Source organism: Gymnogyps californianus, unplaced genomic scaffold, assembly GCF_018139145.2.
Source record: "Gymnogyps californianus isolate 813 unplaced genomic scaffold, ASM1813914v2 HiC_scaffold_158, whole genome shotgun sequence".
NCBI classification, from domain to species: Eukaryota; Metazoa; Chordata; class Aves; order Accipitriformes; family Cathartidae; genus Gymnogyps; species Gymnogyps californianus.
The window spans coordinates 1-11,375 of NW_026114039.1; the positions used below are offsets into that span (position 1 = coordinate 1).

General features: G+C 64.9%; 1 protein-coding gene across 1 annotated transcript; it reads right to left on the reverse strand.

Moving 5' to 3' along the window:
- Positions 1-985: 985 nt before the first annotated feature.
- LOC127028063 (EH domain-containing protein 2-like) lies at positions 986-6,891 on the reverse strand (the record flags this gene model as incomplete). The annotated part of the gene is made up of 4 exons (XM_050913888.1): positions 6,432-6,891; positions 5,593-5,690; positions 2,857-3,269; positions 986-1,150 (listed from the first exon to the last, which is right to left on the reverse strand). Coding segments are annotated over exons 1-4 (1,074 nt in total), but the record flags the coding sequence as incomplete, so codon positions are not given.
- Between the last annotated feature and the right edge of the window lie 4,484 nt (positions 6,892-11,375).

The window sequence follows — 11,375 nt, forward strand, 5'->3', positions numbered from 1 at the left end:
ACAGAGAGGGGGCTCAGCATCCGACAGATCCCCCAACATGTGGGTCAGCATCCCAGCACAGGGCTCAGCATCCCACCGGACCCCCCGGCACGAGTCAGCATCCCACTGGATCCCCTGGCACAGGGGTCAGCATTCCATCAGACTCCTTGGCACGGGGCTCAGCATCCCACTGGACACCCCGGCACAAGGGTCAGCATCCCGGCACAGGGGTCAGCATCCCACCGGACCCCCCCGGCACAGGGGTCAGCATCCCACTGGACTCTCCAGCACAGGGGTCAGCATCCCAGCACGGGGCTCAGCATCCCACCGGACCCCCGGCACAAGGGTCAGCATCCCGGCACAGGGGTCAGCATCCCACTGGACTCTCCAGCACAGGGGTCAGCATCCCAGCATGGGGCTCAGCATCCCACCGGACCCCCCGGCACAGGAGTCAGCATCCCAATGGATCCCCTGGCACAGGGGTCAGCATTCCATCAGACTCCTCGGCACGGGGCTCAGCATCCCACTGGACACCCCGGCACGGGGCTCAGCATCCCACTGGACACCCCGGCACGGGGCTCAGCATCCCACTGGACCCCCCGGCACAAGGGTCAGCATCCCAACATGGGGCTCAGCATCCCACCGGACTCCCCGGCACGGGGGTCAGCATCCCCCTGCATCCCCCGGCACGGGGCTCAGCATCCCACTGGATCCCCCTGCCACAAGGGTCAGCATCCTGGCACGGGGATCAGCATCCCACCGGACTTCCCAGCACGGGGCTCAGCATCCCAATGGATCCCCCGCCACAAGGGTCAGCATCCCAGCATGGGGCTCAGCATCCCACTGGACTCCCTGGCACGAAGGTCAGCATCCTGACAGAACGCCGGCACAGGGCTCAGCATCCCGCCGGATCCCCTGGCACAGGAGTTCAGCATCCCACCGGATCCCCCCCTGGCACGGGCGTCGTCATTCCCACCCCCTCCCAAACCCCGGCTCCGGTCCCCACCTGCATGCGGGCGCAGTCGGGGAAGTCTCCGGGCGGGATGTGATGCTCCAGCTGGATGCGGGCGAAGAGGAGCGGCAGTTTGGCGATGAGCTGCTTCTTCTTGTTGTCCTTCCCGAAGACGGAGGGCATCTCCTTCTTCAGGCGGCTGATGATGTGCGCGTGGACCTGGGGGCGAAGCGGGGGGGGAGGGGGGGTCAGGAAGGTGGGGGGGGCGGGGGGGGGGGGGGGGCTGGGTGCGGTACCGGCAGCGGACGGCACGGCACGGCACGGCACGGCACGGCACGGCACAGGGGAAGCGTGGGAACACAGATGCCTGGGTCCCCTCTGCAGCCGAGAGCCTCGGGTGGGACAGTCGGAACTGGGGGGGGGGGGGGTCCCACGGGTGGGGGGGTGGGGGGTGGGTGGGGGGGGTGGGGGGGGTTGGGTGCCCACCCACCACATGGCCCCATCCTGGCCCCATCCCTGTCCCGTCTCCATCCCCAGTCTGTCCCCATCCCCGTCCCCATCCCATCCCCATCCCCATGTCCCCGTGTCCCCATCCCATCCCAGCATGCATGGTGGTCCTGTCCCAGTCCCAGTCCCAGTCCCAGTCCCAGTCCCCATCCCCATCCCAGTCCCCGTCCCAGTCCCCATCCCTGTCCCAGTCCCAGTCCCCGTCCCAGTCCCAGTCCCAGTCCCAGTCCCAGTCCCCGTCCCAGTCCCCGTCCCCATCCCAGTCCCCGTCCCAGTCCCCATCCCTGTCCCAGTCCCAGTCCCAGTCCCAGTCCCAGTCCCCATCCCAGTCCCCGTCCCGGGGCGTCGCGGGCGGCGGATGCGCCGCACAAAGGCCCGCGGCCGCAGGTGGCCGGATGCGATAAGGCCGGCGGTGGCGGCGGTGGCGGGGAGGGGGGGGGAAGAGGGAGACGGGGAATAACGCCAACACCCCCCACCCCCACCCCACCCCACCTTCCGCCCCCCCCCTGCCCCAGACCCCCGTGGCCAGACGCCAGGGTGATGGGCTGGGGTATAGGGCTGCTTCAGCTCCCTCCCTGTCCCCCCCCCCCCCCCCAGCCCTAAACCAGCCCCCCGCAATCCTGGGGGGGTCTCAGAACGAAATGGGGGGGGGGGGGGGGACCTGGCCTGGGAGCGGGGGCTGGGGCGGGCGCGTTAATTATTCTGTAATCACAGGGGCGGAAGGCGCTACCTCACGGGAAACCCTTAACGAGGAAGCCAGGCACAGGATGGGGCGGGGGGGGGGGGCACGATGACGTCCCCCCCCCCCCCCTTTTGGCAACGGGGCCATTGTTGGAGATGGCCAGGAGCCACCGGGGCTGAGGGAACCCCTGAGCCACCTCCTGGGGCCAGGGAGGGGACCCCAAACCTTCAGCGCTCCTGCTCCCAGAGCCGGGGAGAGCTCCAAGGAGTCCTGGTGTCCCCCCTTGGCCCCACCGGAGACATGGAGAGCTCCAAGGAGTCCTGGTGTCCCCCCTTGGCCCACCGGAGACATGGAGAGCTCCAAGGAGTCCTGGTGTCCCCGCTTGGCCCCACCAGAGCCATGGAGAGCTCCAAGGAGTCCTGGTGTTCCCTCTTGGCCCCACCGGAGACATGGAGAGCTCCAAGGAGTCCTGGTGTCCCCGCTTGGCCCCACCAGAGCCATGGAGAGCTCCAAGGAGTCCTGGTGTTCCCTCTTGGCCCCACCGGAGACATGGAGAGCTCCAAGGAGTCCTGGTGTCCCCCCTTGGCCCCACCGGATCCATGGAGAGCTCCAAGGAGTCCTGGTGTCCCCCCTTGGCCCCATCGGAGCCACGGAGAGCTCCAAGGAGTCCTGGTGTCCCCGCTTGGCCCGACCGGAGCCATGGAGAGGACCCATGCACCCAGTCGGCCGCACTCACCCTGACGAGCCGCGCTCGCTTGACGAGGTCATTGAGCTTCCTCAGGGCGGCATTCCGGGGCAGGTTCTGGATGTCCTGGAACAAGTCCTGCTCCTCCAACTCAAAGAGCTGCCGGTTGTCGGCGATGAGGAGCGGTTCGGACCAGAAGGACCCGATGAAGACGCGCAGCACCTCGGGGGTGTTGAACACCTTCCCCAGGGACCACATCAGCGCCCCGTAGACGCGCATCAGCTGCTGCGTCTCCACCATGTCGGCCTTGTTCAGGACCACCCGGATCTTGTCCTCGTTGCCCTTGAGGGCTCGGATGGCCTCGGAGAACTCATCCGAGATCTCCAGCTTGTGGGCGTCGAAGAGGAGGATGATGAGGTCCACGCGCTCGGCGAACCACTGCAGCACGGCCGGGAAGTCATAGCCTGGGAGGGGAGGGGGAAAGGGGGAATTGGGGGCTCCCCCGGGGCTGGGCTGGGCTGCCCGTGGGGTTGAGGGACCCCGGGAAAGGGGGTGCTGCCACGCTCAGGGTGCAGATGAACCCCTGCTGCCCCCGGAGGGGTCTGCATGGAGGGGAACCCAAACCTGGCCCCCAAAACCCAACCCTGAGATCAACCTAAACCCTAAACCTAATCCCAACCCCAATCTCAACCCTAGCCCCAACCCAAACTCTAACCCCAACCTCAAGCCTAACCCCAATCTCAACCCTAACCCCAAACTCTAACCCCAAAACCCGATCCTAACCCCAACCCTAACCTCAAACCTAACCCAAACCCCAACCTCAACCCTAATCTCAACCCTAACCCCAAAACCCAGCCCTAATCCTAACCCCAACCACAAACCCAACCCTAATCCCAACCCCAACCTCAAACCGAACCCTAATCTCAACCCTAACCCCAAAACCCAACCCTAATCCCAACCCTAACCTCAAACCGAACCCTAATCTTAACCCTAACCCCAAACCCAACCCTAATCCCAACCCTAACCTCAAACCCAACCCTAATCTCAACCGTAACCCCAAAACCCAACCCTAATCCCAACCCTAACCCCAAAACCCAACCCTAATCTCAACCATAACCCCCAAACCCAACCCTAATCCCAACCCTAACCTCAAACTGAACCCTAATCCCAACCCTAACCCCAAAACCCAACCGTAACCCCAAAACCGAACCCTAATCCCAACCCCACCCCTAACCCCCACCCCAGCCCCTGCTGTCCCTGCCTGGCGTGGGGTCCTGCCAACGGGGTCTTGCTCGGCCCCCCCTTCCCTGCACCCCTGCCCCCCCCCACCCCTCTGCGAGGGCCCCGCTCCCCCCCGGCCCCCCCTGCCCCCCCCCGGCAGCCGGAGGCCCCAAGAGCCTGGAAAAAAGCACCAAAAAAGGCAAAAGCGGCGAGCCCTGGGAAAGGTCTCTCTGTCCCCGTTCCCGTCCCCATCCCTGCCCCTGCCCCTGACCTTGACCCCATCCTCGTCCTTGACCCCGGCCTTGACCCCGGCCCCACCCGTGGCCCCCCCCCCCCGGCCCCCCGTGCATACCGCAGCGGGGAGCGCCGGGCCAGGAATTTGGCCCCAACCCAGCCCCAGCCCAGCCCTGACCCCCCCTTTTTCCAGTCGTGTCGTCGTGTGTCCCCCCCCCTTTCCCAGCCCCCCCTGCCCGGGGGAGGGGGGGTCTCCTCCAGCCAAGCCCCCCCCCCCCCCCCCCCCCCCGCCATGGGGCCATTTCAGGAGCCGGTGCCAGGGCTCTTGGCAGAGGCCGAGGGTTTTGGGGTGGGGAAGGAAGAGAGGGGGGGTCTGGGGGGGGGGCACGGCCTCCACAGCGGGACAGCCGGCCTGGAAAATTGGCAGCGGCCCCGGGATGCGGGGGGAGCCCCCCAAGCTCCAGAAAGGGGTCCCAGACACTTCCCCCCCCCCCCCCCCCCCGCCCCACGGGACCCCCTCGTTGCTCATCCCAGCCCTGGGGGGCAGCGGGGGGGAGAGGGGGGGGGCGGGAGGAGCGCTGGCACACCCCCCCCACCCTTGGCAGCACCCATTGCGTCGCCTTTGGCACCCGTCGCCGGTGCCTCGCCCCACCCGCTGGCACCCCCCCCTCCGCTCTACCCCACCCTTGGCACCCACTGCGCCTTGCACCACCCAGCAGCACCCCGCCGTGTTTTGCAACCTCCGTTGGCACCCCGTTACAGTTGGCACCCCCCCCCCCCCACCTCTGGCACCCCGCTGTGCTCGCACCCCCCCCGTCTGCACCCCGTTACACCTCGCACCCCCCCCGTCTGCACCCCGCTGTGCCTTGCACCCCCGTCGGCACCCCGCTGCCTGTTGCACCTCCTGCCTGCACCCCGCTGCGCTTTGCACCCCCCCCGTTAAAGCTCGCACCCCCCCACCCGCGCCCCGCGGCGCTTTGCACCCCCCCGTTTTCACCCCCTTACGCTTTGCACCCCCACCTGCGCCCGCTCCCGCTTGGCACCCCCATCGACACCCCACTCCCTTTTGCACACCCCCCATTTCGTTTTGCCCCCCCCCGTTCGCCCCCCGCTGCGCCTTCCACACCCCCCCGCTTTGCACCCCCTTACCCTTTTGCCCCCCCCCCCGCAGCACCCCACTGCGCCACCCACACCCCGCTGCACCTTGCACCCCACGCTTGCTCGAAGCCCCACTCGCGCCCCCCCCACCTCCAACCCCGACCCCGCAGGGGGAAGCGTGGGGGGGCCCGCACCCCCACCCACGCGTGTCCCGCTCGCGGGGGGGGCCCTTACCCCGGCTGACGCGCTGCTTGGCCCCCGAGAGGATGCCGGGGGTGTCGATGAGGCTGATGCTCTCCAGCACCTGGTTGGGGAGGTGGGCGCACATGAACCTGCGTGGGAGGAGCCCCGTTAGTGCCCCCCCGCCGGGCCCCCCCCCACCGGACCCCCCCCCCCCCCCCCACCTCCGGATCCCCACTGAACCCCCCCCCCCACTCCTCAGGAGCTGCGGGGGGGGGAATCCGCGGGAGCGAGGGGGGAGAAGGTGGGCAGCACCCACTCGTGTCCCCACTCGTGTTCTGGGGGGGGGGGGGGGGGGGGGGGCCCCCCCGGTGTCAGAGCATCTGCCAGCCCTGACGGCGTCTTTCCGAGGCGGCCCCGGGGCGGGGGGGGGGGGGGGGGGCGGCTCCGGGACAGCGGGGCCTTGGCAGGCTCCGGGGCCGCATTCCTGACGCCTGGCTCATCCCCCCCCTCCTTTCCCGGCCCCCCCCCCGCCGTGGGGCAGGGAGCGAAACCCCCCCCCCTTCCCTTTCCCAAGGGGTGACCCCAAACGGGACCCTCCCCAAGCCCCCAAAATCCCCGGGGCTGAGGGGAGGGGGGGGAGCTGCTGCCGTGGGCATGGGGGGGCCCCGCTGCCCCCCACATTTTGGGGGATATGACAGAAAATATCAAAAAATGGGGAAAAATCGGAGAATTGGAGAGTGAAATCCCGGGGATGGGATGGGGGGGGGGCTTGCGCCTCGTTTTTGGGGGGCTTTGCTCTGGCAAGGCTCGATTTGGGGGGTGCCAGCGGAACGGGGCAGGGTGGGGTAGGGGTGTGCGACGGCGGTGGGGTGTCGGGGGGCCTCACTCACCGATTGAGGAAAGTATTCCCGAAAGGATTGAGTTTCCGGAAAGGTTTTTTGGGATCGACGATGAGGGCGTTGCCCGGCGTGATCCCCTCCGTCTCCCCGTGCATGATGGCCACGAAGGAGTCGGTGGTGGGCTCGGGTCCGATGCGGCTGCCGGGGATCTCCTGCTCCAGCAGGTAACGGATGAAGGTGGTTTTCCCGGTGGAATATTGCCCCACCACCAACACCATCGGTTTGTTGTCGAAATCGGCATCTTCCAGCGCCGGCGAGTGGAAATCGTGGAAGCGGTAGAACTCCTCCACCGGCAGAAGTTTCTTCTTGTAGAGGGTCTTCAGCCCCTCGGTGACGGTGCGGACCACCTCGGGGCTCTTCTTCTCGTTCTTCCGCATCCAGCTGAACATCCCGGCGGCGGGGAAGGGAGGGGGTGAGAAGTTGGAGGAGGGGGGGGGGGGGAGGCACCCCAAAATGGGTGTCCTGGGGTGGCGGTGGTGGTGGTGGGGTGGGTGGGTGTTGCTGGCGGCGCAGGGGACGGCTGGATCTGCCCGGCTCAGCTGGAGAGTTGAGCCATGGGGTGCCACGGGGTGCTGTGGGTGCTCGGTGGGACCCCCCCCCCCACCCCGGCCTGGGTTCCTTGGAGGAGAAACGCCACAAAATCGAGCGGAAAAAGGAGGTTTTGGGGGGGGTTTTGTTGTTGTTCGCCTTCCCGGCGAGGCTCGGGGCTGCGGCTCACAGGGCCGGGGGGGTTTTCTTCTCTTCCTGGTGGGGAAACGGCCTTTTTCTGTCCCCCCCCCCAAAAAAAAGGGGCGAAAGGCTGTCGCGGGGTCCCTGGGGGGAGCGGAGCTGCCGGCGCCGCTTTCCAGAGCGAAATGCTGCTCCCGGCCGAAGCGATTTGTTTCTTTCCTTCTTCTTTTTCTCCCCTTTCTCGCTCTTTTTTGTTTTGTTTTTTTTTGGTTTGTTTTTGGTTGTTTTTTTTTAAAAAAAAAAAAAAAAAGGGAGGAAAAATCCCTTCCCGGCGATGCCGAAGGTCCCGCAGAAGATCTGAGCGGGAGGCCGGAGGCGGCCGGGAGAAAAGGGCTGGGGCTGCGGGGCTGGGGGGGGAATATATTAACATAAATTATCAGGGCGCAGGGAGCCGAGGGGGGGGAGCGGAGGCAGCCGGGCCTGAGACCGAGCCATAAAAGCAAAAAAAAAAAAAAAAAGAATAAATTAATAGCGGCGCTGGGGCTGGGAAGGGGCCGGGCCGGGGAGGGCTCGCGAGAGCCGGCCACCGCCGTTCCCAGGCCGGACAGGCCTGTGCCGGACACACGCCTCATCCCGCCGGGATGCGGTGAAGCCCCCCGCCCCGAGACCCCCAGCCCCTCTCCCTGACACCGACCCACCGAGGTCGGGGTCCGGAGGGTTTCGCTCCATCTGGGATTTCCCAGGATTGTGGGATTCTCCTGGTCCCGTCTCTGCTGGTCGCTCCCCCCCCCCCGCCCCCGGCTTCCCATCCTGTTTCCTGGCACGATGCTGGTGGTGCCCCCCAAGCCCCCAGCCCCACTCGTGGGTTGGGATTGGGGTTCCTCGTTGTCTCCCCGAGACCCCAGCCCCGCTCGTGGGTCGGGATCCGGGTCCCAGGTCCCGAGCCCCCACTCTCGCTCACGGGTCAGGATCTGGATCCCGGGTCTCCACCCCGAGACCCCAGCCCCGCTCGTGGGTTGGGATCCAGATCCCGGGTCTCCTCCCCGAGACCCCAGCCCCGCTCGTGGGTGGGAGAAGGGTCCCTGGTCATCTCCCCGAGCCCCAGCCCTGCTCACAAGCTGGGATCCGGGTCCCAGATCCCATCCCCGAGCCCCTACTCTTGCTCATGGGTCGGGATCTGGATCCCGGGTCTCCACCCTGAGCCCCAGCCCTGCTCATGGATCGGGATCCAGATCCCGGGTCGTCTCCCCGAGACCCCAGCCCCGCTCGTGGGTCGGGATTGGGGTTCCTCATTGTCTCCCTGAGCCCCCAGCCCTGCTCACAAGCTGGGATCCGGGTCCCAGATCCCATCCCCGAGCCCCTACTCCTGCTCATGGGTCGGGATCTGGATCCCGGGTCTCCACCCTGAGCCCCCAGCCCTGCTCGTGGGTTGGGATCCAGATCCCGGGTCTCCTCCCTGAGACCCCAGCCCCGCTCGTGGGTGGGAGAAGGGTCCCTGGTCATCTCCCGAGCCCCCAGCCCTGCTCACAAGCTGGGATCCGGGTCCCAGATCCCGTCCCCGAGCCCCCACTCTTGCTCGTGGGTCGGGATCTGGATCCCAGGTCTCCTCCCCGAGCCCCCAGCCCCACTCGTGGGTCGGGATCCGGATCCCAGATCCCCCCCCCCGAGCCCCCCCCAGCCCCACTCGCGGGTGGGACCCGGCTCCCAGCCCCGCTCTCCTTCCCCTTTCGGCATCAAACGCCGCCGCCTTCGTGCGGGAGCGGAAGACCCCGACAGAAACCCCGCAAACTCCCAAACCCCTCGGAATTCACCCCGAAAGGCCGACGGTGGCTCCGGGTCCCCCCAAACCCGGGAGCCTTCCTCCGCCCTTGGGGCTCAGCAGCCGGTTTTTGCCGTTTTACCCGATTCCGATCCTTTTCCTGCCGCAGGAGAGGGGGTTTTGGGTTGGTTTTTTTTTGGGGGTGAGGTTTGGGGCCGGGGCTGCCGAAAGCAGAGAGGGACCAGCGAGGCGGGCGCAGTTTTTAAAAAGAAGAGCGATTTAATTTACACAGAAGTACTAAATGTACATAATTCTTTAAAAAAATCGTTATACACAATAAATACAGTACAAAATTATTTTTATAGTACTATATTTTGTTTCGAACTGTGATAGCGTTCACTGGTACCGGCGGGGCGGGAGGGGGACTGGGGGGGCGTCAAGACTCATTTAAGGGGGGGGGTCGGTGCTCCCCGCACCGCTCCGGGGGCAAGGACGGGGAAGGGGGGGGGGGATTTGGGGAGGGGGGGGGCCCCCCCAATCCATCTTTTGCCTCCCCAAGAACGGGGATTAACCCCCCCAGGCAGCAGAGTGTGTGTGGCGTGTGTGTCCCCCCCCAAAATGCGGATTAGAACGGGTAGGGAAGGGCTGAGCCCCCCCCCCCCCCCAGGGCAACGCAAGATCCCAACGGCCAAACCTGGATTTTTTCTCCCCAAAATTGGGGGACGCTGGCGAGCCGCGGTGCCCCCCCCCCTCCCCGGCGGCGCCGAACGGCCCTTTTTGGGGTGAAAAGGGAAAATCTCGGGTTTTCCGGCGGATCCGTCTCGCAGAGAAAGGAAAAATAAAGGAGCTAACGATCCCAATCCGCGCTTCCTTCTCGATTAAAAAAAAAAAAATAATTAGACACTAAACAAAAAACCCCAAACAATTTAATATACATTTTTTTTATATATATATATGTATATATAAAAAAAGAAAACGCCGAATAGTTTAGCCTGGGAATCGTCGCCCATTATTGCTACCCCGAGCCACCCGCGCCGAGCCGCTCGTGCCGGGGGCTGGGGGGTCCGGCCGCTCGGCGGCGCCCGCCCCCGCGTCTCCAATGGGGCAGGAAAAATAAAATAAAAATAATAATAATAATAATAAAAAAATTCATTTCTTTTTTTTTTTACCTCGGGTTTGCTCTCCCCAGCCGAGGGATGAGCAAAAAAAAAGGGGGGGGTCCCCAGCATCGGCAGCTGCCCCGCACCGAGGGGCGAGTCACCCCCCCCCCCCCTAATTCCCGGGGAGCGCCGGATCCCACCCGCCCAAGCCCCTTCCCTCCGGATGAATCCCGCTCCCCGCCGGCGGATGCTCTAAGGCCTTTCTTGTTGTTTTGGGGGAAAAAAAGAGGAGAAGAGGGAGCGGGGAAGCGCGTGGTGGCTCCCGGCATTCCCAAAAGTCATCCGCTCCGTTTGGGAGCGACGCGGGACGGCGGGGAGGGAATCGGGCTTTTTCCAAGAGACCGGGATAAATAAAAACCAGCGGGAATTTCTGGATTAAAGAGGAGGATTCGGCCGACAGCGGGAGGGTTTGGGCGGCCGAGGCCGGGCGTTGGTGAGCCAGCGCACGGTGAGCAAGCGCGCAGGAATGCCGAGCGTTGCTCGCCGCCCGTTCCCAGGCTCGGGAAAAGCAGATTTATGGTTCCTTCTTGGGGGAAAAAAAAAAAAAAAAAAAATAAAAAAAGAAGGTTGGGGAGGGGGAAAAAAAAAAAAAAAAGAAACAAATCCCAGCCCCAGGAGGCTCCCAGGGAGCGGCCGCAGGCTGCTCCCCTGGCTCCGCTCCAGCCTCGTCCCGCCGGAGCGCCGTCCCGGCGATGCCACGCACGCTCCGGGCGTTCCGGCGGGAGACGGATCTGGAGAGGGAAGGGAGCAAAACTCCAGCTTTGCTCTGTTCCCAGGTTTTTTTCCACCCTGAAAAACCCCAAACCCCAATCCCGCGGGGGGGGGGCTCTGCCCCGGCCTTTCAAACTTCAGTTTTGGGGGGGTTTGGGGTTTTTTTTTTTTTTGTTGTTTGTTGGGTTTTGGAGGAAGGGAAGCTGACGCCGGCCGGAGAGGAAGGATGTTTTCTGTTTCCAAGGGTGATCCCTCCCTGTTTACACCGCCAAACACTGCACACAGAGGCTCCCTGTCACCGGAGCGGGGAATCGCTTCGAGAGAGAGGAAAAAAAAAATAATAATAAAAAAAAAAATACCCCCCCTCCCCGAAAAAGCTGACGTTCAAGATGCTGCTCGTTCTTTCCCCGTTCCCGCCCGGGGTCCCCGCTCCGACCCTCTCCCCCCCGTTACGGGAAGGGGGATCCCCGAGGTCTCTGCCGTTCGTTCCGCCCCGGATCTGCAGCGTTTCGCCCCCAAAATCCCGTTTTCCCGGGGTTCTCCGAAGCGCGGGAAGCTGCCCCTGTACACGCACAACACCCCCCCCCCCCCGCTGCTGTATATATACGTACATATATATACACACATATATACACA